Source organism: Mastigoproctus giganteus, chromosome 14, assembly GCF_048544385.1.
Source record: "Mastigoproctus giganteus isolate SK-2022 chromosome 14, ASM4854438v1, whole genome shotgun sequence".
Classification (NCBI taxonomy): domain Eukaryota; kingdom Metazoa; phylum Arthropoda; class Arachnida; order Uropygi; family Thelyphonidae; genus Mastigoproctus; species Mastigoproctus giganteus.
The window spans coordinates 97,056,855-97,084,560 of NC_143588.1; the positions used below are offsets into that span (position 1 = coordinate 97,056,855).

General features: G+C 35.8%; 1 protein-coding gene across 1 annotated transcript in view; it reads left to right on the plus strand.

The window, feature by feature from the left end:
* LOC150075413 (trafficking protein particle complex subunit 12) overlaps positions 1 to 27,706 on the plus strand; it is a 114,935-nt gene that overhangs the window by 1,625 nt on the left and 85,604 nt on the right. The window contains exons 2-3 of the mRNA XM_090388358.1: positions 3,834 to 4,155; positions 19,537 to 19,940. Coding sequence (XP_090244484.1) covers positions 3,834 to 4,155; positions 19,537 to 19,940 — 726 coding nt within the window. The remainder of the gene's footprint in view (positions 1 to 3,833; positions 4,156 to 19,536; positions 19,941 to 27,706) is intronic.

Here is a 27,706-nt window from a genome sequence, read left to right on the forward strand (position 1 = left end):
ACTATAGATACCTTTCTTGTTTGGGATTTTCATTAAAAAAATAATATACAATAATACATAAATAATAATTAGTATAAAAAATTGCTAATTATCCAATTCCAGTCATTCTATATTAGGTTTACAAATTATTATTTATTTTTTTAACCACAAACACTATGAATACGATATTGCTTTTCTTTTATAGTAATATTATTAATTAAAAGAAAAACATCTATGCCAATTGCACGTTGGCAGCTATGCTGTAAATTTTTGAAAGTTCCAGTAACAAAATTTCCCCTAAGATTATGAATGTGATATTTATTTTTATAGTGAATATACACTTATTAAGTAGGATAATAATAATAAATGAAAATTCTGTATTATGGGAAACTGCAATACAAACTTTTAAAAGGTTCCACTATGGAAATGGGTCAGATTCAACCATTTGTTTGCAAAAATCATTTTTTTTTTAAATCATTTTTGCAAACAAATGAAGTTATGAAACCTCACCTTCATAACTAATGAAGTTATGAAGGTAATATTTTAACATTACAGTTGGTAGAATAATATATTCTTGTAAAACAACAAAAAATCAATCAAATATAATCAGAGAAGAACTTGCCATAAGCATTTAGAAAGAGTGAAATGTCACAGCCTAGTGTTTTCACTTATGGGAGTTTTTGAAGTCTGCATCCTTTGCGTTAAAAAAGTAAATCGGAGAAAAGCATCTACTTGCATTCTTTATTAAGGAATTGAGAGGTGCTCTCAGGTCTTCATAGTTCAGTATGCCATAGATATATTACTGCCACTTTGTTATATCCATGATGAGGTGAATTTATTTTTGTTTTCTGGGGAAAGAGCAGGAATTTCTGAATAATAACAAGGTGACATTACTGATAAAATGTCTGAGTAGATACAACAGTAGATGAAATTGTACCAGATTATGAAGTCTCATAAATGTGTAGTTGGTGTTTGTAGTGGCAAAAATTGTCCAATAAAATCAAGGTAGATGATTGTTTAGCCCACTGCCAGTCACACGAGATTATGTACTAAATATTGTGACTTTGAGGACTGTTTTAACTCTGCTGAATAGAGGTTTTGTAAATTGATTTGGAAAATTATCTTGGAAGGTATTGGATTATTCATGAGTGATCAAACTGGTTTAAAGAAAAAAATAGCAAAAAAAAAAAACATGGGGTAAAAATGATTCCCAATTAATCAACAAGCGATTAATCAAAAAAAAAAAATAATAATAATAAAACAAAACCCAGCAGGTTAATAAATTAAAACTTGTTTTGATTGTTTACATAATTTTTTAATTTGAGTACCTTACTTTTTTAAATTGGAATCTGATGTAATAAGGAAATTGTAAATTGATTATTTTAAATTTAAACTAAAGTTCAATATTAAGATTTGCAGGATGTCTGATGAGTGAGTCCTTATCTTTACATTATTGTGATGACTTCCTTATTTTTTAACTAATTTTGATGAAAGTGATGATAAATTTTCCTTGAGGTTTAGAAAGTTTATGTTTGTTTTTTTTTACAGCTGAATCATGCCTCCAGTTTTGATTGTGCAAAAGAGGGCCAAAATTGCAGCATGCTACAAGGTTTGAGGAGCTGTTATAGGAGTTCAAAGATGGTACAGAGCTGAACATGTTATCCATGCAACACTGGATGCAAAAACAATAAAAAAATGTCATCAAAAATTAATGGCAATAGGCTGTGTCACTGATAGGGAACAGGAAGGCCATCAACCTTGTGGACTTTAGACAACATTGTGACAGTGACCTGAGATGTTCTCAAGGAGCCCACAGAAATCACTGCATGAAGGAGCTCATGAAAGTGGACTCTCATATTGTGCAGTTACAATCATCCTCAGGAAAGAACTGTCTTTCAAACCATGGAAGCCACATTGCATTCATCATTTTATTTTTGATGATTGTGACTGAAGGATGAATTTTGCAGAAATTATGTTAGAGTGGAATGAACAGAGCTGTTTTATAACATTATTTGGAATGACTAGGTTGTTTCGCACTGGCAGTTTTGTTAATCAGCTCAACTGCTATTATTGGATAGCCGAAAATCCTGTGTCCAGAGTAATCAAAACATAATAGTCTAGTGTGGTATCACATCATCCACAGTCTTTGGATCTTTCATTCTGTGAGACAAAACAAATGGCAAAAGACCTTGAAATGTTCCAAGATAATTGTGTCACAGTAGGACAACACTGAAATGCTTACAGTTTTATGCAAGATGGAGCACTCATTCAGTTTACGAATGAGTGCTCCATCCTGCATGTCTGTATGTGGTTACATAATAATTTTGCAGAGCAATGGATTGGCAGATGTGGAGTATGTGAGTGGTCTGCCCACAGTCCGAATCTTATGCCTTGGGATTTTTTTTCGTATGGGAGTGCACCAAGAAAGAAGTTTACTGTTAAAAGCCATCCAACTTAACTTTTTGTATTTGACAGTAGTGAATATGCCAGTTCGTTTAAGGAAATGTATTGAAAATACAGGGCATATGTCGAATTTTAAAATCAATAAATTATGAATCATTTAACATTGTCTTCATTAAAATCAGTTAAAACATCAAGAAGTTATGATAATTTAAAAATAGGGATTGACTTATCGGACTCCATCCTGTATTCTAAAATTTCAGATTTAATCTAATCTCAGACCAGTTAAACTTGAAATGATTGTTGTAGTAAATAAGTTTTGATCTGATCTAAAAGGAAATGGTACTGTGCAAGTAAACGTAAAAGTGTTAATTATAGAAAGAAAGCTACTCAGTGCACCTTTATAACTATTGATATGGCACAAAGTCATCCTAGTTAATGTAGTTTAAGACATTGAGGAAGTGATCCAATATTGATAGAGCAAACAACAATCTTTATTTGTGGATAGCACAGTGTTTTACAATCACTGTCTTGCTACATTGTATGAAAAAGGCCTGGGATCAAATTCCATCGAGACAGGAAGAATTTTTCTATTGAATTTTTTTTCCACATCAATGCCTAGTTAGTTGGCCTCAGGTAAGGGTTTTTTGGCTTGACACTCAGGTGGGGTATTCTTTGTTTTTGAATTGAGAAGAACTGAAGCTGAGCATGTTCATTCAGAAATGTGGAAAATGTAGAGGGTGTGATACTGAATTCTTTTGCTACATCTTTAAAAACTTGCATTTTTACTGTTAGCATTTCTTTATATCCTTCTTAGCTGTATTTATACTATGGAGTGTACTCAACATAGTATTCCAAAGAATGAATTTCAGACATGACTGATGAAACTAAACCAGATTTCATTTGTTCCTGCACTAACCATCTACAATTTTTGTATACAGTTTTTCTATCTTTAAATCAAATACATTTTATGCAAAGGTAAACTTTGAAAATCATTCATTGTAATGAATTTTTCATCACAACATTTTCATTCAAAATGCACTCTTACTAAGGGACTTGGAAATATTTTTTTTTATATTGAAATTTTCATTAAAACGATATTTTCTGTATCAAGATTTGCTGTTTTGCATACTATGTCTCACTTGAAGTGTGTATTTTACCAGTGGGGATGTGCTCCACACATATTCACTATAAAACTTTTTGTTTCAAAATATAAAATATGAAAATCAGAACAAGAAAATGGGTGTCCCAGCAAGGAAATAATAAAAAAAAATAAGCAAACTGTAGATAGAAGTGAAAAAAAACAAAAAAACAACGTTCTGCTTTATTTATAAAATTTTTTCTTTAAATGTAAATGATACTCCAGTTATTACTGTATTGTTTGAAAAGAATAGTTTTATCTATTTGTATGTGATCTAGATGCAACATATTTAAATTATTTTGATTTGTTTTAGGTTAGTGGGCTTGGAGAAGAAGATGGAGTTAAATATACCCTTAATCGATATTTTAGTATGCCTGCTGATCCTTCTCACGTAGCTTCAGATCCCAGCGGGAAAAGCATCTTTGATTCTCTTTCAGTTGGTAGCTCTTCCATGATGAAGAGTACATTAGACATATCTGTGGATCAGAGTAGTTTGAATAATTTTAGTCCATCTGTCATCCAAGTAAAAGAGATTTCTAATCAAGTAGCAGAAACTGCAAAGGAAGTAAATATTGAGATAGATAAATTAGAGACAAAAAAAAGCAAAGAAGATATAGGAGGACGTTTCGCAAAAGGTAATGCTTCTGGCATTATATATATACTGTGTGTGTGTATGTAAATATATATATGATAGCACATTGCATCCCACCTTCCAGTTTAAGAAACCTTGCCCTGCACAAACAGCTTCATCTTTTCAAATATCCATCACCAATTCCTTAAATGCTAATTTTCAGGTAATACTCCAGTGAGGCAAAGATAATGTAGTTAATTTTAATCCTGCTAAAACTCAGTCAATCAATATTTTAGTATGCCTGCTGATCCTTCTCGTGTAACTTTAGAGCCCAGTGGGAAAAGCATCTTTGATTCTCTTTCAGTTGGCAGCTCTTCCATGATGAAGAACACATTAGACATATCTGTGGATCAGAGTAGTATAAATAATTTTAGTCCCTCTGTCATCCAAGTAAAAGATGAGTTTTAAAATCAGGTAGCAGAAACTACAAAATGAAATAAATATTGAGATAGACCCTGTCTTTTATCTCTCAAAAATAAATCTACCACATATCTCTATTAGGGATTACTCTGACTGCTAATCTCTCTCTTGGCATAATCACTTCACAGATATTGCTTCTTCAACATCTAAAAAACTGGATTTTCTTTATCTCCCTTGGTGTTACTTTTCTTCTAAACAACTATTCACACTGTACAAATCTTAGACCCACCAGGGGCTCACATCTGATGAGTATGGGCTTGGCACACCCAGGGTCCTGAGCTGGATATCATCATTCTTCTCTTTCTTGGTGATTCCTTTCTATTTCTGTCAATATCTGTCTCTCTTTCTCTCAGGGTAACTCGGGAATTTTTTTTGGCTGGTGCTAAGTCTCGGGCTTCCTTGCACCATATGGCTAGTAATAATAATACCATGGAATATTATTTGTATGTCTGGGGTGGTGCCACCAAATTCTCTTTTAGGCTTTTAGACTCCATTTCAAAAGAGGGAAGTTAATTAATGACCTGTCTCTTACAAAGTCTCTTCACCCTCTATCTCATAGACATTCAGTTTCTGCTGCATGCCTTTCCTATAGATACTTCCTTGGGCACTGAATTGGCATCTATAATCCACCTCCCTCTTCCAAACCTGTCTGAACACATGCTGCCACTAGTCAACATTCCTTTACTGTCCAACTTGAAACTCACGGAGCCAACTTTTCTTCTTCTTTGTTTATCCCACATGTATTTCCTGAAAATTTTCATCTACAGAAATTCAGGTTTAATGTCAATCAATAGTACTATAGGTTGTAATAACTTTTATGTTTGTGGTTTTCATAAAAAAAGAATATATATATACAGGGGAGCTTCATTATCTGAGGATAATTAGTTCCAGAAAATTCCACTTAAAACATGGAACAAATTTTTGTAATGTTTATTATGTACTTGTACATAGTAAAAAATGGATGAAGGAGCCTGAAAAATGAGAAAATTATTTTATTAGACGTTTTTTATTATAATATGTTGCACAATGTAAGGTTAAGCAAAGTTTATTGAAGTAACACTATTTTTCAGTTGTACGAATAAAGAATGAATCCAGAGTTGTTTGTGTTTTTTTTGCCATATTTTTTCAGATAAAATTGTGTCGTAGCATTTAGTTATGTCTTTAACTTCGTGCTGAACTTTTGTTGCATGATCATGAAGAAGATCATTCTCACAAAAAATATTCAAGTGCTTCGTCACGTCAATTTTCTCAAGGGAAAAAGCTTTAATTCTTTAATTTTCAAATCCTCATAACTGTTGGGACTCGGATAATGGATACTCTGATACCGGGATCCTCTGTTTATATAATTAATATTATTAAGGTATTTCCATTTTCTTGTTATTCTGTTCAACATAATTAATATTATTTATACACTATTAAAAACCAATATATTCTAGAATGGAGCATCAGTGCGTGTTGGTTCCTGATTGTGTGCCCATGGATGTTTTCAGACATTAATTTGTATTATTTATTTTAGCATTCTTCTTGATTTATTAGTATTTGCTATCAGATGTTATGGTTTTTGGCTCTGGTGGCCGATATTCTAGTATATATTGGTTTATATTATTAATTAATTTTTTTTATATTACTTCAGTAATATTAATTTATATAACAGTGATAACATAATGTTTAATTGTTTAATGGCATTAGATATTATTGACAGATTTAAATTTGTTTTGCAATATATTAAAATTAAAATTGAAAATCAATATGTCCATAGCCGAGTGGTCAGGAATGAGAGTATACCGGGGTTCAAGCCACTGACTCCTAAATACCAGAGACTATCAGAAACGTGGTGTCACACAGATATAAGGAATGCAGAACTGGAATTTGGGGAGTACAATGTGTACAGGAATGATAGACAGGATAGGAAGGGAGGAGGGGTTATGCTATTAGTTAAGAAACACATAAAATCCAAGGAAGTACAGCCATTCGACATGGCTGGACAGTGCAGTTTGTTGTTGTTTGTTATTTGGTTTTTAGGAGCATTAGCAACTAAGGCCATATCGCTCCGGGGATATGCGGTGGTCATTTCCTGACCTTTCCGCATCCTCCATATTTGGTGGGCACGGGCTTGAACACCGGTCTCATCAAGAAGCGTGTGCTATGCACTGCTGCTCCTGCTCACCTGGCTACGGAGGCGCCTGACAGTGCAGTGTTGAGTCAGTTTGGTGTGACATAAGGGCACAAAAGGTGATATAGTTGTACACGTTGGCACTAATAATATTAAGAGTAGGAGACCGGCAGAATTACTTAACAAGTACAGGTCACTGTTCAACAAAAGCCGAGAATTAGGGTTGAATTTGAAAGTGTCTGCAATTCTGCCCAGACACAATAGGAGGGAGTATATGATGAGAGCCTTGTCGATCAATTCGGCCCTGGAAAGATTGTGCAAGGCTCAAGGGGTAGAATTTTTTTCAGCCTGGACTGTACTTGTTAACAGGAGAGATTGCTTCTACAGGGATGGGATACACTTAAATAGAAAGGGTGCAAGAATATTTGCTGATGCTATCGAGGCAGTGTTAGGTGGGTCGGAAAACTGCTAGCTTGGGGGGAGACAAAGACCAATAGATTGACAGTAGCCACTGGCAGAGGTGAAAGAGATTCTTGCACTGCTTCTATTAGAATGGGCAGAAGCCTGAAAAACAAGATGCATGGTATTTCAGAGACTGCTGGGAGCCATTGCGGTACAAGTAAACACATGGGTTGTGTTAGGGTAGCTAAGAATAGAAACAGGTGCAGGTATACTTGCGTGTACACCAATGCTAGGAGTTTAGTAAATAAATTTGATGAATTTGAGGTATTGCTCAAAACATCGAAGGCAGATATTGTTGGGATATCAGAGACGTGGTGTCACACAGATATAAGGGATGCGGAATTGCAATTTGGGGAGTACAACGTCTACAGAAAGGATAGACAGGATAGGAAGGGGGGAGGTGTTATGCTATTAGTTAAGAAACACATAAAAACCAAGGAAGTGAAGCCAGTCGACATCGCTGGACAGTGCAGTGTGGAGTCAGTTTGGTGTGACATAAACATTGGGAGATCAAAATTGAGAGTAGGAGTGTGCTATAGGCCTAACGACTCTGATGAGTATAATAAGGAACTGTACAGGGAAATAGAGTGGGCCAGTAAATCAGAGTGTCTTATAATGGGAGATTTTAATTTCCCAGATATTGACTGGATTTTGGGGGCTGGTTACTCACACACTAGCAGGGCTTTTGTGGATTTATTGGATGATTGTTTTCTACATCAGCATGTTCGGGAGGCAACTAGAGGGAGTAATACTCTTGATTTGATTATCAGCAGTGATTCTTCATGCATTAAGAATCTGCAGATAAATGAACCACTAGGTGGCAGTGATCACAGTGTGCTGAAGTGGGATTTACTCAAAGAGGTAACTACCATTAGGGGTAAAGGGAAGGGTTATTGCTTCCGTAAAGGTGACTACGATGGACTGAGACAGTATTTAAATTCTATACAGTGGGACCAACTGATGATGTTACCAACAGCAAATTCAAAATGGGAAGCATTCAAAGAACTTATCTTGGAAGCTACTAGGCTTTACATACCAACTAAGAAATATTGTTCAAGGTTTAGGCCAAAATGGATGTCAGATGAACTAATGAGGCATATGGCAGAGAAGAAAAATGCATGGGATACATACAAATTAACACATGACACAGAAGCCTATGATAGATACAAGTTGATATGCAACCAAGTTACGAAGGAGGTTAGGCAGGCGAAGGCAGATTACGAGAAATCTTTGACAAGGGATGCAAAGAAAAACAGCAAAGAGTTCTTTACTTATGTAAACTCTAGAAGGAAGGGGATGAATCAGATTGGTCCACTTGATATTGATGGGTCAAGTGTTGATGATCCTGCTCAGGTAGCTAACAAACTAAATGAATATTTTGCATCGACATTCACACATGAGGAGGTATTCAGCGAGGGGAATGCCAGAGGTGTATTCAACTCTAGTAGTAAGCTACAGAATCTTGTAATAACTGGGAGTCAAGTGGAGGAGAAACTGTTGAAGATAAACACAAGAAAGGCACCCGGGGTGGATGGGATCTATCCAGTTATATTAAAGGAGGCAGCAAAGGAAGTAAGCAAACCCTTAGCCATAATTATGAGAGCTTCCTTGGACTCAGGGGAGGTACCCATAGACTGGAAATGTGCAAATGTGACCCCAATTCACAAAGGAGGATCAAAGGCTGACACAAGTAATTATAGACCTGTGAGCTTAACTTCTGTTCCAGGAAAATTAATGGAGGCACTGGTTAAAGAAGCACTGCAGGATCATTTAGACAAGACTTCAGTTATAGCTCAGACACAGCATGGTTTTGTTAAGGGGAAGTCTTGCCTGACCAACTTGATTGGATACTATGATGCAGTCACAAAAGAACTGGATGCAGGGAATAACTTTGATATTATATACTTGGATCTTAGAAAGACTTTTGATACTGTTGCACATGGAAGACTGCTACACAAATTGGAGCAGTGTGACATTGGAGGCAAATTGCTGCTATGGATAAAGGGGTGGTTGAGGGGGAGAAGACAGAGAGTGGTAATCAATGGACACTGCTCATCGTGGACTGATGTTATTAGTGGAGTCCCTCAGGGCTCAGTGTTGGGTCCATTATTGTTTTCTGTATTTATAAATGATATTGATGATGGTATATCGGGCTTAATGTCCAAGTTTGCAGACGATACAAAGGTTGGCAGGGTTGTCAAGGACACTACTGACACTATGCTGCTGCAACAGGATCTGGAAAGGTTGAGCAGATGGGCTGAGAGGTGGCAAATGAAGTTTAACATTGACAAATGTAAAGTACTACACATGGGAAACAGCAACCCCAGAGCAACGTATCAACTCTGTGGTACAACACTGACAGTGGTAGAGAATGAAAGGGACTTGGGGGTGGTTGTGCAGGCAGATATGAAGTTCTCTGAGCAGTGCAGACGGGCTGCAAGAGTAGCTCATGGAGTATTGTCAATGATATACAGGAATTTTTCCAGCAGGGATAAGGAGGTGATTATTCCATTGTATAAGGCGATGGTCAGGCCACACCTAGAGTACTGTATACAGGTCTGGAGGCCTCATTTCAAGAAGGATGTAGAGCTGCTGGAACAAGTACAGAGAAGGGCAACAAGATTAGTGAATGGAACAAAGGGGTGCTCTTACGAAGAAAGGCTTAAGTTTTGCAAATTACAGTGTCTGGAGACTAGGCACCAGCGAGGTGATCTGATAGAGGTGTATAAAGCCTTGAATGGTTTAAGCATGCTCAATGCTGATGGGATTCTTCCTCTAGCTCAGAAAAATCACCTGAGAGGGCATAAATTCAAATTGAGGAAAGACAGATGTAGGATAGACGTGCGGAAATTTGCCTTTAGCCAGCGGGTGGTTGGTTGGTGGAACAGACTTCCATCCCTTGTGGTGGAGGTTGATAGCCTAAATAAGTTTAAGGCTCAGCTGGACATGTATTTTGAACGAACAGGGGGGTGAAGTGGAAGTGGTTTTTTTTTTTTTTTTTGGCTGATGCTACATAAGCTTGCTTTCTTGCATCAAATGCCTCTACTAATGCTAATGCTAATAAGCACTGGGAAAGCAAAATTGAGAGTAGGAGTGTGTTATAAGCCTAATGACTGTGATGAGTGTAATAAACAACTGTAAAGAGAAATAGAGTGGGCCAGTAAATCAGAGTGTCTTATATTGGGGAATTTTAATTTCCCAGATATTGATTGGAACTTGTGGGTTGGTCATTCACACACTAGCAAGGCTTTTTCGGATTTATTGGATGATTGTTTTCTACACCAGCATGTTCGGGAGGCAACTAGAGGGAGTAATACTCTTGATCTGATTATTAGTAGTGATTCTTCATGCATTAAGAATCTACAGATAAAGGAACCACTAGGTGGCAGTGATCACAGTGTGCTGAAGTGAGATTTACTCAAAGAGGTAACTACCATAAGGAGTAAAGGGAAGGGTTTTTGCTTTAAAGGTGACTACAGTGGTCTGAGACAGTATTTAAATTCTATACAGTGGGACCAACTGATGATGTTACCAACAGCAAATTCAAAATGGAAAGCATTCAAAGAATTAATCTTGGAAGCTACTAGGCTTTTCATACCAACTAAGAAATATTGCTCAAGGTTTAGGCCTAAATGGATGTCAGATGAACTAATGAGACATGTGGCAGAGAAGAAAAATGCATATTTACTGACAGAAAATGCATATATATACTTTTGCCAAGAATATGTCAGTAAATATGCTTATAGCTTTCATTCATATTATAACTGGCAATAAAGGAAAGATGGAAGTAGATTTAAGCAGGAAGTAGGAGATGGACAATGTGAGAAGTAGATAAGCAAGTGAAAAAAGAAAACTAAAATTGAAGTCATAAATAAATATTAGCTTAGCACTCTCACTTTTTTCTGCACAAACCATATCTTCACAATTCTTATCTCTTTAATGCTGAAATTAAGGAGATAATGGAAATGTTTTTATGCCTAAATATTGCTTTAAAATAAACTGGGCAGTGTTAATGAAGACATACAAATGGCATTCAATAAAGAGTAGTTTTTCTGAAAGAATAATACAAAAAAAATTCAAAAATTCTTCCCAAATTGATCAATTAGAAAAGGTAGGACTAAGTTATAATTCAAATTTTTTATTTTGAAATTGGCATTTGTATGTTTTGAATTTCAGATTAATCATATTTTTCTCTAAATTGAATTGTTAGATTTTGATTTCTGTTAAGAAATACAACTTAGATGGGATGCTCTAAATTTTTTTGAATTCAGATAACCTACCTTTTTATTGCCTTCATTTTATTGCCATTTCATTGTCAATTGCTTTATCACAATCTCGGTGCATTGTATTATGTGGCGAGTGAGTTTTTCTCTTTAGATATGTTTTAGAGGATTTTATTATTTTTGTTATTTTTTTTTTTCAGTATGGGTCGCTTAATATTGCTGTTAGCACATTTAGGTATCTGGAACAAAATAATCAACATTAAATGTTTCTTATTATTGTGGGCTGCTGTTTGGAAAAAAGTATGTTTCTCAATTTTCTTACTTTTTTTTTTTTGGAGACTAGATATGCTGCATCTTGTTAATTTAAATGGAGATACCTTGAATAGAGTAATTAGACAGGAGAGACGAGGCCACTAATGTCTAGTGGTGAAATGATAATAATAATAGTAAATGTCATATAATGTGTGAAATTTGTATGCATCTCATAAAAGAACTTCCAAAGATGAATAATGCTGTTGAGAGATGGCATGCATCATTGAGTTCATTGGGTACTACCCAGTTATTAAGACTTTTAGATATCACTTGTAATTTAGATGGGAAATGCTTTCAGGGCAAATTAAATTTCCATTTTATAGGTTACTTTTCTCTTTGCATATGAGTGGGTGGTCTCTTCTCTGGCCACTTACTGCATATGATGAAGAACTTTCATTGCAGTCAATTCCCAAACACTTATTCATTTACTTCATGATCTAATTTTACTAAATTATCTTTACCGAAATAAAAATTTTACTAAATTAAATCGTTATGATCTAATTTTACTAACGGTGATATTCTAAAATGTACATTGCTGTTCTTTGCTCTTTGAACAAAAGTCACAAGTTACTTTTTTCTCTTTATGTATCAGCAATCTTCCATTAACTATTAATCTGATTGACAGTTTTGCTGATTACATTCAATGTAATGTTTTGCCTTCTCCCAACGAGCTGTGGTGTTTAGTGGATAATTAAACCTTATCAACTATAAGATTAAGAACCACACAAGTGATTATTAATTTCCTTAGTACACTGTTTTATTTATATCTGTAATTTTTATTTTAAAATTCTAATGCTTTACAGAATTACAGAACTTGAAATCTAAGATCTTTAAGAAAACATCCCCCTTGCCAAATGTCTTAGTTGGCCCAGTAACAACTTGTTCAACATGAAGAGTTAAGCAGTGAACTTCCACTTTGTTAAGTCTAACACCTTTCATCAGCTGAACTTTTTTGGCCAAATATACAAATCCCAAGAAAATTTCACTTTTGATGAACTGTCTCGCAGTGCTCATTTTGATGTAATATATTTAAATGGGACTTTACCCTCTGAAAATTGCAAATTATTGGTGCTATCTCCATCTGGCTATGATTACTTCTTTATTTGAAGGTGTTTGGTAGAGGTGGTAGAATTGTTGTTTTGCTTAAATCTAGCTGGATTGTTTGTAAAATAGTGTGTTCTGCTTTGAAGCTATTTGCATTGAAGCAAATTGTGATGTGCTTTCCTGCAGTCTTATTAATCTGTATTTTCCTTCAAGTATGAACCTTGAGTATATAATGGTTAATATACATTGATTACATGTACCATTAGTTGTACACATATATGTAATCTCCAGAGTGTTAGACTTTGTTATGTATGTTAAGTTTTTGAACATTTCTCTTATAGTGTTATTTACTTTTGTAATATTAATTTCATTGTAAGCCTATCTGGCCATGTACAATTCAGTGAGGGTCCTCAGAATGTTATTTCTTGTCGATTAATGACTAATAAACTGATATTTTTATATTTATTTATTTAATAAAATATGAATGGTAAGTTGTAAAGGGTTTTACAACTTACAATATGAATGGTAAGTTGTAAAGGGTTTATAGTACGAAATAGTTACAAAGACTGGAAATGCATCCTCATAGTACTAATGTTAGCATTAGCATTAGCAGAGGCATATGATGCAAGAAAGCAAGCTTATGCAGCATCAGCCAAAAAAAAAAAACCACTCCCATTTCACCCCTCCATTCGTTCGAAATACCTGTCCAGCTGAGCCTTAAATTTATTTACGCTGTCAACTTCCACAACAGGGGATGGAAGTCTGTTCCACCAACCAACTACCCGCTGGCTAAAGGCAAATTTCCGCACATCTGTCTTTTCTCAATCTGAATTTAGGAATGCCCTCTCAGGTGATTATTCTGAGCAAGAGGAGGAATCCTATCAGCATTGAGCATGCTCAAACCATTCAAGGCTTTATACACCTCTATCAGATCACCTTGCCGGTGCCTAGTCTCCATTTGCAAAACTTAAGCCTTTCTTTGTAAGAGCAACCCTTTGTTCCATTCACTAATCTTGTTGCCCTTCTCTCTACTCGTTCCAGCAGCTCTACATCCTTCTTGAAATGAGGCCTCCAGATCTGTATATAGTACTCAAGGTGTGGCCTGACCATGGCCTTATACAAGGGAATAATCACCTCCTTATCCCCTAGAAAAATTCCTGTATATCATTGACAAGACACCATGAGCTACTCTTGCAGCCCGTCTACACTGCTCAGAAAACTTCATATCTGCCTGCACAATTACCCCCTGATCCTTTTCATTCTCTACCACTGTCAGTGTAGTACCACAGAGTTGATATACATTACTCTGGGATTACTGTTTCCCATACGTAGTACATACTTTAAATTTGTCAATGTTAAACTTCATTTGCCACCTCTCAGCCCAACTGCTCAACCTTTCCAGATCCTGTTGCAGCAGCATACTGTCAGTAGTGTCCTTAACAACCCTGCCAACCTTTGCATCATCTGCAAACTTGGACATTAAGCTTGATATACCATCATCAGTATCATTTATAAATACAGAAAACAACAATGGATCTAACACTGCACCCTGAGGTACTCCACTAATGACATTAGTCCACGACGAGCAGTATCTATTGATTACCACTCTCTGTCTTCTCCCCCTCAACCATCCCTTTATCCATAGCAGCAATTTGCCTCCAATGCCACACTGCTCCAATTTGTGCAGCAGTCTTCCATGTGCAACAGCATCAAAAGCCTTTCTAGGATCCAAATATATAATATCAAAGTTATTCCCTGCATCCAGTTCTTTTGTGACTGCATCATAGTATCCAATCAAATTTGTCAGGCAAAACTTTCCCTTAACAAAACCATGCTGTGTCCAAGCTATAACTGAAGTCTTCTCTAGATGATTCTGCAGTGCTTCTTTAACCAGCGCCGTGCTCCATTAATTTTCCTGGAACAGAAGTTAAACTCACAGGACTGTAATCACTTGTGTCAGCCTTTGATCCTCCTTTGTGAATTGGGATCACATTTGCACATCTCCAGTCTATGGGTACTTCCCCTGAGTCCAAAGAAGCTCTCATAATTATGGCTACGGGTTTGCTTACTTCCTTTGCTGCCTCCTTTAATGTAACTGGATAGATCCCATCTGCCCCGGGTGCCTTTTTTATGTTTATCCTCAACAATTTCTCCTCCACTTTCCTCTCAGTTATTACAAAATCATCTAGCTCACTGCCAGAGTTTACTTCACCTCTAGCATTCCCCTTCCTGAATAACTCCTCATGTGTGAATGTAGATACAAATACTCGTTCAGTTTGTTAGCCACCTGAGCAGGATCATCAACAGTTGAACCATCAATATCCAGTGGACCAATCTGATTCATCCCTTTCCTTCTAGAGTTTACATACGTAAAGAACTCTTTTCTGTTTTTCTTTGCATCCTTTGCCAAAGATTTCTCATAATCTGCATTTGCCTGCCTAATCTCCTTTGTGACTTGGTTACAGACCAGCTTATATCTATCATAGGCTTCCATGTTACCCATTAATTTATATGTATCCCATGCATTTTTCTTCTCTGCCCTATGTCTCATTAATTCATCTGACATCCATTTAGGCCTAAACCTTGAACAATATTTCTTAGTTGGTATGAAAAGCCTAGTAGCTTCCAAGATTAATTCTTTGAATGCTTCCCATTTTGAATTTGCTGTTGGTAACATCATCAATTGGTCCCACTGTATAGAATTTAAATACTGTCTCAGATCATTGTAGTCGCCTTTACGAAAGCAAAAACCCTTCCCTTTACCCCTGATTGTAGTTACCTCTTTGAGTAAATCCTATTTCAGCGCACACTGTGATCACTGCCACCTAGTGGTTCCTTTATCTGCAGATTCTTAATGCATGAAGAATCACTACTGATAATCAGATCAAGAGTATTACTCCCTCTACTAGGTGAATAATCACCTCCGTCAAGGAGGTGATTATTCCCTTGTATAAGGCAATGGTCAGGCCACACCTTGAGTACTGTATACAGGTCTGGCCTCATTTCAAGAAGAATGTAGAGCTGCTGGAATGAGTACAGAGAAAGGCAATAAGATTAGTTAATGGAACAAAGGGGTACTCTTACGAAGAAGGGCTTAAATTTTGCAAATTACAGTGTCTGGAGACTAGGTGCCAGCAAGGTGATCTGATATAGGTGTATAAAGCCTTGAATGGTTTGAGCATGCTCAGTGCTGATGAGATTCTTCCTCTTGCTCAGAATAATCACCTGAGAGGACATAAATTCAAATTGAGGAAAGACAGATGTAGGATAGATGTGGGAAATTTGCCTTTAGCCAGCAGGTGGTTGGTTGGTGGAACAGACTTCCATCCCTTGTCGTGGAAGTTGATAGCCTAAATAAATTTAAGGCTCAGCTGGACAGGTATTTCGAACGAACGGAGGGGTGAAGTGTTTTTTTTTTTTTTTTTTGGCTGATGCTGCATAAGCTTGCTTTCTTACATCATATGCCTCTACTAATGCTAATGCTAGTTGCCTTCCGAACATGCTGATGTAGAAAACAATCATCCAATAAATCCACAAAAGCTCTGTTAGTGTGTGAGTGACCAACCCACAAATTCCAGTCAATATCTGGAAAAATTAAAATCCCCATTATAAGACTCTCTGATTTACTGGCCCACTTTATTTCCCTGTACAGTTTCTTATTATATTCATCAGAGTCATTAGGACTATAGCACACTGCTACTCTCAATTTTGATCTCCCAATGCTTACGTCACACCAAACTCTCTGATTTACTGGCCCACTCTATTTCCCTGTACAGTTTCTTATTATATTCATCAGAGTCATTAGGACTATAGCACACTGCTACTCTCAATTTTGATCTCCCAATGCTTACGTCACACCAAACTGACTCGACACTGCACTCTCCAGCGATGTCGACTGGCTTCACTTCCTTCAATTTTGTGTTTCTTAACTAATAGCCTAACCCCTCCTCCCTTCCTATCCTGTCTATACTTCCTGTACACGTTGTACTCCCCAAATTCCAGTTCTGCATTCTTTATATCTGTGTGACACCACGTCTCTGATATCCCAACAATATCTGCCTTTGATGTTTTGAGCAATACCTCAAATTCATCAAATTTATTTACCAAACTCCTAGCATTGGTGTACACGCAAGTATACATGCACCTGTTCCTATTCTTAGCTACCCTAACACAACCGATGTGTTTACTTGTACCGCAATGACTCTCAGCAGTCTCTGAAATACCCTGCATCTTGTTTTCCAGGCTGCTGCTCATTCCAATAGAAGCAATGCAAGAATCACTTTCACCTCTGCCAGTGGCTACTGTTAATCTATTAGTACTTGTATCCCCCCCAAGCTAGCAGTTTTCCGACCCACTTTACACTGCCTCGATAGCATCAGCAAATATTCTTGCACCCTTTCTATTTAAGTGTATCCCATCCCTGTAGAAGCAGTCTCTCCTGTTAACAAGTACAGACCAGGCTGAAAAAAAGTCTACCCCCTGAGCCTTGCACAATCTTTCCAGGGCCAAATTGATCAATAAGGCTCTCATCATATACTCCCTCCTATCGTGTCTGGGCAGAATTGCAGACACTCAAATTCAACCCTAATTCATGGCTTTTTTTCAACAGTGACCTGTACTTGTTAAATAATTCTGCCAGTTATTTATAGGTTATTTTATAGAAATAACTTATATATACACATGTGATAATAACTTATATATTCACATGTGATAATAACTTATATATTCACATGTGATAATAACTTATATAACATGAAGTTTTGATATATGAACTAAACTCCAATAATGCTCTGTAGATGGGTACATTCCTGTATATATTACTTTAATTAATACACCAAAAGAGAACATTAAGTTTAAGAGAAGTGAATTGAAAAGAAACAGCAAACCATTTGCTCCCTTCATAAGGTCATCATGCACCCACAGGGCAATGGACTTTTCCAGCAGTACAATGCGCCTCCCCACAGAGCTGTTGTGACTAGAGCATGGTTCAAAGAGCATTCCGCATATTTTACCACCATGGAATGACGACCCTGTTCATCGGATAAGGACCCTGTGGAGCATATTTGGGATGCTGTGGAAAGGTCCATTCGAGCTTTGTATCCTATACCCAGGAATGTGACAGAATTATGGACAGCAGTGCAGCAAACATAGATGGAAATACCTGTGGAATGCTTTCATGAAGTAGTGGACTCAATGCCTCGCTGTGTGACTGGCCTTATCTGGACAAATGGTGAGCCTACCCATTACTAGATAGGTTTCCCATGATTTTTGTCCACTCAGTGTAGATTTGATGTTCATATTGAGTTCCTTACTGAAGTCCTTCAGTTGAATAAAATGTCTGGCATGATAGTGGGGTTAGCGTGCCCAGGTCAGGCAGAATTGCACTCAGAGATATTAATTGGGTGTATACTCAGGATTTATTTTATTTATTTATTTATTTTTTGTTTCTATGATGTCTTTTTTGGGTGAGGGACTTGTGCTAAAAATTTTAAAACTTTTGAGTTCATTAATGTACTCTCCTTTGTGGTAAACACCACACAGGTTAAACATTCAATCCCATTCTACAATGAATTTCGATGGCTTTAACCTTGTCTGTTTTCATAATTGTGACTGCTCTCATATCCATCTTGGTGCCATTTTCTATACATGATATCATTTTGGATTGTGTGGCTATGGGGTACAGGGTTCAAAGAGATGACAGTTGCACTCAGAGATATTAATTGGGTGTACACTCAGAATTTTTTTTATTTTTATTATTTTTTTTTTGTTTCAATGATGTCTTTTTTGGGTGAGGGACAGTTGTGCTAAAAAATGCAAAAAACTCCCTGTATTTATTGGGTTCACATTAAAAGCAGAGATTGCAAATAATGATTCATTTTTTCCTTTGTAATTTAAAAAAATTACCAAATGAATAAGAACAGCAAATCCAGATATCTGTGAGAGTTAGTTTCTGCATCACCCACTAGTCACTCTCATATCTAAATAGCTGCCTTGTGTATATTCTTGAGTAAGTCTGCTCACAAAAATAGGTATAATTAAGCCAATTTTTGTGAGCAGATGCTACTGTTAGTTCTACCGAGCACCACTTATAAGATTTACATAGTGCCATTTATAAGATTTCTGTTTGTTCAGGAAAAAAGAATGCATTTACTGTAATTCTTTACAGTATTTTTCACTAATATGCTTGAATCATTTGATTCTTCTTCTTCAGTGTACTGTCTCTTCTTCAGTGTACCATCTATCTTTGCAATGGACGAACTTGATGTAGAAGCCCTAACCAAACCCTCCTTACTTTGATCATACCACTCTCTGAGGTTTGCTAACCAAGGTTTCCTTCTTTTCCCTCAACATCTTTTTCCATTAATCTTGCCCCTGGATATCAATTGCAACATCATATATTTGTCATTCGTCATCAAATGTCCTAAATATTTTAGCTTCCTCTCCTTAATGTTAGTTATTTCTGTATTTTTCTTCATTCATCTCATGATCTCATTATTCTTTATTTTATCAGTTCATGACACTCATAACATTCATTTGTAACACTACATCTCAAAAACATTTAACTTATTCTGGGTCTTCTTTGTCAGTGTCCAGACCCTCAGCTCCATAAAGGAGGATAGAAAAGACATCTCAATATTCTTGTTCTTAAAGAAAGCATAAGATCACTGTACACTGTTTAATCATTTGATTAAACAAAAAAAACTTCATTATTATTATATTAAGTACAACGTTGCAGTATATAAGTGCAGAATCAGTAGTGATGAACTGTAGTCTTATGGCCATTCTGGTTGAGTTTCTTTTGTAATTTCAGATGAATCAAACAAAGAGACCCCGATAAGAGAAGAGCAGCCAAGTGTATGTCACTTCTTTATAGAAGATAAAGGAGGTGGTGACAAGGAAGGTAAAGCATTCTTTGATGCCTTAGCAGGTCTTGCACCTAGTAATGTAGAATATGGAACCCCATCTCGCCATCCTTCAGCACACGAGACACCAGTATCCAATGAAACTGTTCCTAAAAATCCATCTCACTCTTCGCCAGAAACATCCTTCTTTAAATCATTACGTTCCAATGAATTGTGCCAAAGATATGAAGCTTGGATTCCTTCTGAGAGTACCCGTGAGGTTTTGGTGTCATTAGTTACTTCACAACCTGGATTTTATTTTCCAAATAAAGACCAGTTGACTATGCCAGGGATTATCATTGAAGAAGATATGGTGAGTTGTTAACTTGAAATTATTTTGGGTTGGTTGGTTTAGAGATTTCTTAGGTGCATCGGCAACTATGGCCATAGTGCACCATTATTTTGGATGGGAATATTTGCAGACAATTCATCACAATTTTAGATTTTTATTTTTTTTAATTTTCATAACTGGTAGCCTGTGCACCACAGACATAGGTTACTTAATTTTAGCAACCTTTGAGCTTCATACAGTAGACTCTTGATTTTCTGGGATAGATGGTAAAATAAAAATCCTGGATAATCGATTTCCTGGTTAATCCAAAAATACAGTAAATCCCCGACATACGTTCCAGGACTTCTTACGTAACTAGAGAATGACTAATAAAATATTGCTACTATATCCATGATATGCCAAAATTACAAAAACCACATAATGTCCTCAGAAGAATGAAGAAAAATAGTTATATATTTTTCAATTAGTTATTTATATATTTTTATATATTAGTTATATATATAGAAAAATAGTTATATATTTTTAATTAGTTCAATTAAAAACTTTATCTGTGGACAGCGGTGAGGTTACTGGAGTGGTACATAAGAGAAGAAAACATTAAAGGAAGAAATTGTACAGTAAAAACTGATATGTATTTGTAGCCTTAGTTATCATAGTTGACTTCATTGGTGCCGATCCCTTCACTGCTTCTCATATTCTGTTTTTTTCCTTTATTATTGTGTTCACTATTGACATTGACAAATCAAAATTCTGCGTGATACTTGTACATGTTTGACCATTTTCAAACATCCTTATTTTAATTTTCTGATCCGAATCGATCATTTTCCTTTTTTTTTTTTTCTTTTTTCTTTTTTTTTTTTTTTGATAGATTTACTAGTACTGCTGTCACTTATTCTCTTAGTCGGCACCATGGTAATGGTCAAAATGAAATTTTATATAAAGAATTTCAGGGCTAAGGCAAAAACTCACTAATATCATCCCACACGAGCCCAAATTTTACTAAATCACCTTTCTGGAAATCACTACCATAAAACAATAAAAACAATTTGCACATTCCGGGTTATTGGGCTTTTCTGTTACTGCAATTCATTATAAACGGGTAGTAAACTCGATCATATTGCATTTGCGATAATACCAATGGCCGGAATTCTGTGGGATTTTACCTTATTATGGTGAAATGTGTGTCTTCACTGAAATCTTCAGCCATATAAAAAAAAACCTAAATAAAACTATTTTCTTCATTCCTATTTTTAAGTTTGTGATTCCAAATTCTGCTTGTGCAATTTGTGCGTGCCGTGATCGTCTTTATTGATTGCTTATTATTATTATTCTGTTTTAAATTTTACAATCCTAAAAAAGAAAAAAAATTGAGTTAAAAAAATTAACATAAGTTTGAAGTTACGTCAGTCGGGGACCTACTGCAGTACAGTACATCCAAAAATGTTCAGCAACCTACGTAAAAAATATGGTGATAGATAAAAAACTTACCACGCCCTACTCACGTGTCCAATACAATGCTTCCATTTGTTTTTTACAATGTCGCGTATGGTTTGGTCACTAACATTATAACGGTTCTTTAGAGATTTAACGGATGCACCATTTTTCAAACAAACTTTTGAATAATTTCAAGTTTTTTGTTTAACTAAAAGTGCAACTCGTTTGCGTTTACCCATAATTTTTGCGATTTCTAAACAAAAAAAAAATTTTTCGTTATCCTGACATAAATAACAAAACAAAATTTTTCTCTTTGTGGTGCGATGAAACAGAACAGTCAAAGCGACGCACTAAAAACTAAACATTTTTTTTTTTTTTTTTAGCATCAGCTGTGAAGACAGTGGGGGTTGCAAGATAATAATCTCCCAATGACAACTTTATTATCCCCTGCTTGTTGCTCATTTATGACTTGCAAAACATCTCTTTATACCTATTCTAGTTATTACTTGAATTGTATGATTTCTGGTTTATTTATTTTTTTATTTGGATTCTCGAAGTATCCCGGTTAAACTGATCCCGGTAAATCAAGAATCTACTGTATTTGTTTTCAGATTACTAATAATGTAGACTTACCTTTTATGGTACTATTACAGACATTTATTATATTTACTGTGATAAAACAAAACCATTGTTTGTTAAAATTTTGCTGCACTTTTACTTAGTTAGATTTGCAACCTACTACCAGTAGTATATCATCAGAAGGGATGAATAAATAAAAATAAATACACTAATGAAAAATTTCACAAGAACATATAGAGGCCTGTTTCTATAATAATAATAAAAAAAAACTGTTCTCTCAAATTATAGTGTGTTTGAGAGAACAGATTCACACTGGATACATATTAAAATTCACACTAACTTAATTTTAATAGATATTTTAATAATTAAATTTAAACAGAACCGGCACTGCCCACTGCTGAGATAAATATTGATCTCCTGGTAACTCTCGAGTGGAGAAGAAGAAAATGTAGTAAAGAGCTGCTAACTTTTTTCAAATTGCAAATCTGCCCTACTGCAACATAGAGTAGATAAGGTCCAGTACAGAATTAGTTAAAAAATATCTGAGCATTGAATAAGAAAACTTATTCTGTAACCTAAATGTTTAGAATTTTTTAAAGTAGGCAGTGTTTTGGATTCAAATGCGCAGAGGTTTATTTTTATCTGTTCACAGTAAGTAATTTTGTATCATTATTTTTTAAACTGTTGCTTTCTAGACAAAGATTTATAAAATTTTGCATTTTGTTATCGAAGTAAGTTTCAGAAAGCACAGAAATGATTGTTGAACCACACAGTGAAAGTACACAGTTGAAGTACGCAGCTTTTAACATTCAAATATCACACTTCTTGATAAAGAAGTGTGATATTTGAATGCTACAAGCACTGCAAAGATGGATGTCATATCATTGCACAGCTTCTGTTTAAATAACTTTTTTTAATAGCAGATCAGATGGAAAGAGGAGTTTAACTTTCAAATTAACTGTTTGAAATATGTGATCATGATTCAGGATTTCTGTAAACAACAGTAATAGGAGCTGAAACTTGGTATTATCTTTACAATCTGCAGACCAAAATGTCAGTCCTCTGAATGAAAGTGCTTAGTGTCTTCCAAGAAAAAAAAAAAAAAAAAAAAATTGGATTGACAGATCTAAAGGCAAAATTGTACTAGAATTATATTTTTGATTATAAAGTCATAATTCATTATGAATTTATATCAGGAAATCATGCTGTTAATAAAATTGGGTACTTAGAAATCATTAAATTGCTTGAGAGTTGCAATCAGAAGGAAGAGACTTTATCTGAGGGGAAAGAAAAACTGGAAATTATATACATGTTATTGATCCTGTTTGTCATAGGGCAATTTTTTTTTTTTTTTTTTTAATACCTTTGTGAACACTATAACTGTGTAACAGCATCCTACTTTTTCACCTGATCTTGTTTCTTGTTGCAGCATGTAATTTTTATCTTCCCCCCAAATAATAATAAAGGAGCAAAGAAATTAAAGGATCTGTTTGGGAGATGACAGTTTTTTGGGGAAGTAGACGTTATGGAGGCTATGATGAATGCATTCAAGAATTTTCAAAGGACTTTGAAGAAGCTTTTTTGTAATTATATAACCAATTGAAAAATGCATAAATAGCCATGTCATTATTTTGAAAAATTTGATTTGTAATTATCTGAAAATAATATATTTGTTTAAATAAAAATTCAGTTGTGAAATGACTTTATCCTACCTTGTATTATGGGAAAATTATGTAACTTTGGCTTTGCTAGTAGCATCACAAGCTTGAACTGTTTTGGGCTACAATAATGATTTCACTCTGAATGAAACCTGTGAAGGATGAATGTCAGATGATACCTAAACATATGTTCATCACTGAACAGGTCACAGCTTTGCCTTCCCCAGTAGCAACCCAAGTGAGTACTGCATTATGATGTGAAGAAATCAAGGAAGATCATTCAACATTGGATTCATTCACCCAGTAAAATGAAGTATGATGTTCATTACCACAACTGGTACAGTAAAATTACTATAAAATTTTTTCCTTTCATGACCACTGAAGGAAAAACCACAACATATAGCTGGATCTTATTGTTTCATTAAATTATCTTTACACATGAGGGTTTTATAGATATTAGAGATACACGAGAGATATTAGAATCCATAGTATTTAGTACTGTGCATGGGCTGAAGGTTGAGAAGTGAAAGAAGCCACTTGTTGACATTGGACTTGAATTTCTGTAGATTATAATTTTCAGGAAATATGTATGAAGGAAGGTTGTTCCAGAAAACTGAAGTTGAAGGGATAAGAGGAAGAAGAAAAGTTGGTTTTGTGAGTTTGAAGTTGGACAGTAAAAGGATGTTGACTGGCTGTGACACTTGTTTGGACTGCTTTGGAAGAGAGAGCGGGAATTATAGAAGCCAATTCAGAAGAACAGCGCCTGTGGAACTATTAATAGAAAAGGCATGCAGCAGAAACAGAACGTCTTTGAGACAGAGGGTGGAGAGATTCTGTTAGAGACGAATTATTAATTAACTTACCTGCCCTCTTTTGAATGGAATCTAGAAGCCCAAGAGAGGTTTTCGGGGCACTGTCCCAGATGTGGGAACAATATTCCGTGGTGGACAGATTTACAATTTGTACAGAGTGAACAGCTGTTTGGAAGAAAAGGAATGCTGAGAGTGAATGAGAAAACCCAGTTTTTTAGATGCAGAGGAAGCAATATTTGTAATGTGCTGATATCAAGAGAGATTAGAAGTCAGGGTAATGCCTGATAAAGATGTATGGTCTTGCGTGGAAATCAGAGTGTCATTGAAGATAAGCATAGAAATAGAAGAATTCTTTTTGTGATATATATAAGACAGGACCAAGCTTTAGAAAGATTGAAATCAACTAAGTTACATTTGCCCCACTTTACCTGGAGATTTCAGGAATTGGTAATGGATATTCGAAAAGTTGAAGCTGTTTGTGCAGGGCAAGGTTTCTCAACCTGGAAGGTGGAATGCAATGTGATGTCATCAGCAAAACTATTGATAGGATTTCCAGACAATGGAAGAAGGTCATTAATATACAAGAGGAAAAGGTAATATAAAAGAGGAAAAGAGTGAGAGAAAGAACTGAACCTTGGGGAACACGAGTATTAGTGAAGAAGTTAGAAGACAGAGAGCCATCTAACATCACCCACAGTGAGCAGTCAGAGAGAAAACTGGATACTCAATTGCAAAAAACAGTTGACAAACCATAAGATGGAAGCTTATTCAGAAGACCTTTATGCCAAACATGATCAAAAGCCTTTCAAAAGTTTCACCAAACTTTTCCATTGAATTTGTTCATAGATGGGTAACATAAGCCAGAATATCACCAGTAGATCAACATTGACAGAATCCATACTGGCAATTGTTTATCAGATGGAAGGTTTCTAGATAGTTTGAGAGTTGGCAGTTAATTGATTTCTCCATTACTTTAGAAAGAGTATAAGTAAGTGCAATGGGACAATAATTGGATGGCAGGAATTTGTTACCCTTTTTAGGAACTGGCTGGGTGAGCAAATTTGTAATCAGAAGGTAAAACACCTTTGGAATAAGAAAGTGAAAAAAGCCAACATAGAATAGGAGTAAGTTAAGGAGCACAGATTTTGAGAACAAGTGGGAAATACCATCAGGACTTGGGGCTTTCTTAGCATCAAGATTGTTCAAAATCTTTCTGATATCCTTTTGACAGAAGACCACAGGAAGCATTGAATGGAGTATACTGGGAATGGTAGGAAGTAGTTTACCGATATCATCAATATACGAGTTGGAAGAAAGGTAGGATGCTTGCAGGTCAGCTTCATCTTTGGGTGAAGTGGTAATAGAACCATCTGGTTTTGACCAAGGTGGATATAGAGATGGGAAAAAGTTGTGGCCAATAGCTTTGGCAAGAGACCAGAATGTTCAAATACCATTTGGATAAGAAACTTTCTAGTCTTAGCCTGTTTGAAATCTTGTTTGGACTGATTAATAACCGCTTTACAATTGTTGTGAGTTTTGATATAGGCAGAATATGAAGCTGGAGATTTGGATATAAGCCAATTGTGATATGCAACATTCTTCTCTTGAACAGCCTTAGCACATTTATTGGAAAACCAAGGTTTAGATAAAGGACGAGATTTTAAAGTGGAGTGTGGAATAAAGGATTTCATCCATACAAGAATAATTTCACTGACTTCATGTGAGCAAACGTTGACATTGGAAGATTTGAAACAGTGATCCATCCAAGGAAAAGAAGAAAAGAAATCTCACATATCATCCCATTTTGCATTCTTATAATGCCAAATGTGAGGTTGAGATTGGCCGGGAGAGAATGGCCCAATTCGAGAAGATACCATCATGAAGTTGTAACTGAGGATTGTCCGGTATTCTGGTAGGTAAATGAACAATCTATGCAAGGTCACTACTAATTGTAAAAGCCTCACCATCTCGATCAGCTGGGTCCATGTGACTAGAAAATGGAAGCCAGCTGGAGTTGTGAACATTAAATTACCGAGGAAAATTACCTCACTGTTAGGAAAGTTGGACTGGAGAAAGTCAAGTTTCAAAGAGAGGAAGTCAAAGAGTTTCAAGTGAGTAGTGTAGTCGGGAGGAAAATAAAGGCAACAGATGAATTTGACAGAATGTGGTAAAGAGATTTTAAGCCAGAGAAGATCAAAAAGAGGCGATTCCAAATTGCCGAGTCTCTGACAAGGAATATCAGAACAGACATATGCACAAGTACCACCTTTGAAGCAAAAGAATCATACAGCAAATAATTCGAACAACTGAGATGAACAGTTGTTGAACAACCGATAACCGGGATGCTGTCAGAAAAAGTGCAATGGGTTTTGACAGACTGTTAATGAAAATGGACATATTGAGATTGGAACTGAGACTACATATATTTGTGAAAGGAACGAGGAAGTGTTTGGGATGTTTAGAATTTTTTGCAGATAAGTTTGTTAAAGTTTGTATTAGTCTGGCAATTCATGGTGCATTCAGTAGTAAGAAAAGTTGGGGAGGCCATGCTGTATGAAGTAATGAAATTTTTGGATATGGTATACACATAGCAAGAATATACCCAGCTCCATGACATAATGTTGCCTTGACAATGTCCCCTGCATACACACTACTCGGACTCCCTCCAGTTACTATCTGGCATAGTAGAGGCAGCAAGATTATACACTAGCTGATCTGGAAGCTTACTAGAGAGTTACCAGTAGGTTTGGTCTGGTGGGCTATTTAGTGATCAGCCTGTGAACACTGTGTTAGAGCTGTACCCTTGAGTTTTTGTTTCTATAATTTAAGTATATCTACATAAGTTATACCTCTTGACATTAGGAAGTGATACTGATTGTTTTGAACTGAGATAAACAAAGTGACAACATAACTCTTGGATTACCTTGTCCTAATTTTTTTGCAATCCCTATTTCTTGAAATACTTTCAAAGTGTTCCTGCTACCCTCCTTTGACATGTTCAGCCATCTTGCCACCTCAGCCAAAATGTTAAAGGGAGGTTTTTATTTTCTGCAACCTTCTCTCATAGTGACTTCTGTGGTGGCATTCCCTGCTTGCAAGGAAAATCTGATCTATCACCCTTGCGAAATTATAATCTTAAGAAGATTATAATTTCGCTAGGAAAACTGCTAGCTTGGGGGAAGACAAAGACCAATAGATTGACAGTAGCCACTGGCAGAGGTGAAAGAGATTCTTGCACTGCTTCTATTAGAATGAGCAGAAGCCTGAAAAACAAGATGCATGGTATTTCAGAGACTGCTGGGAG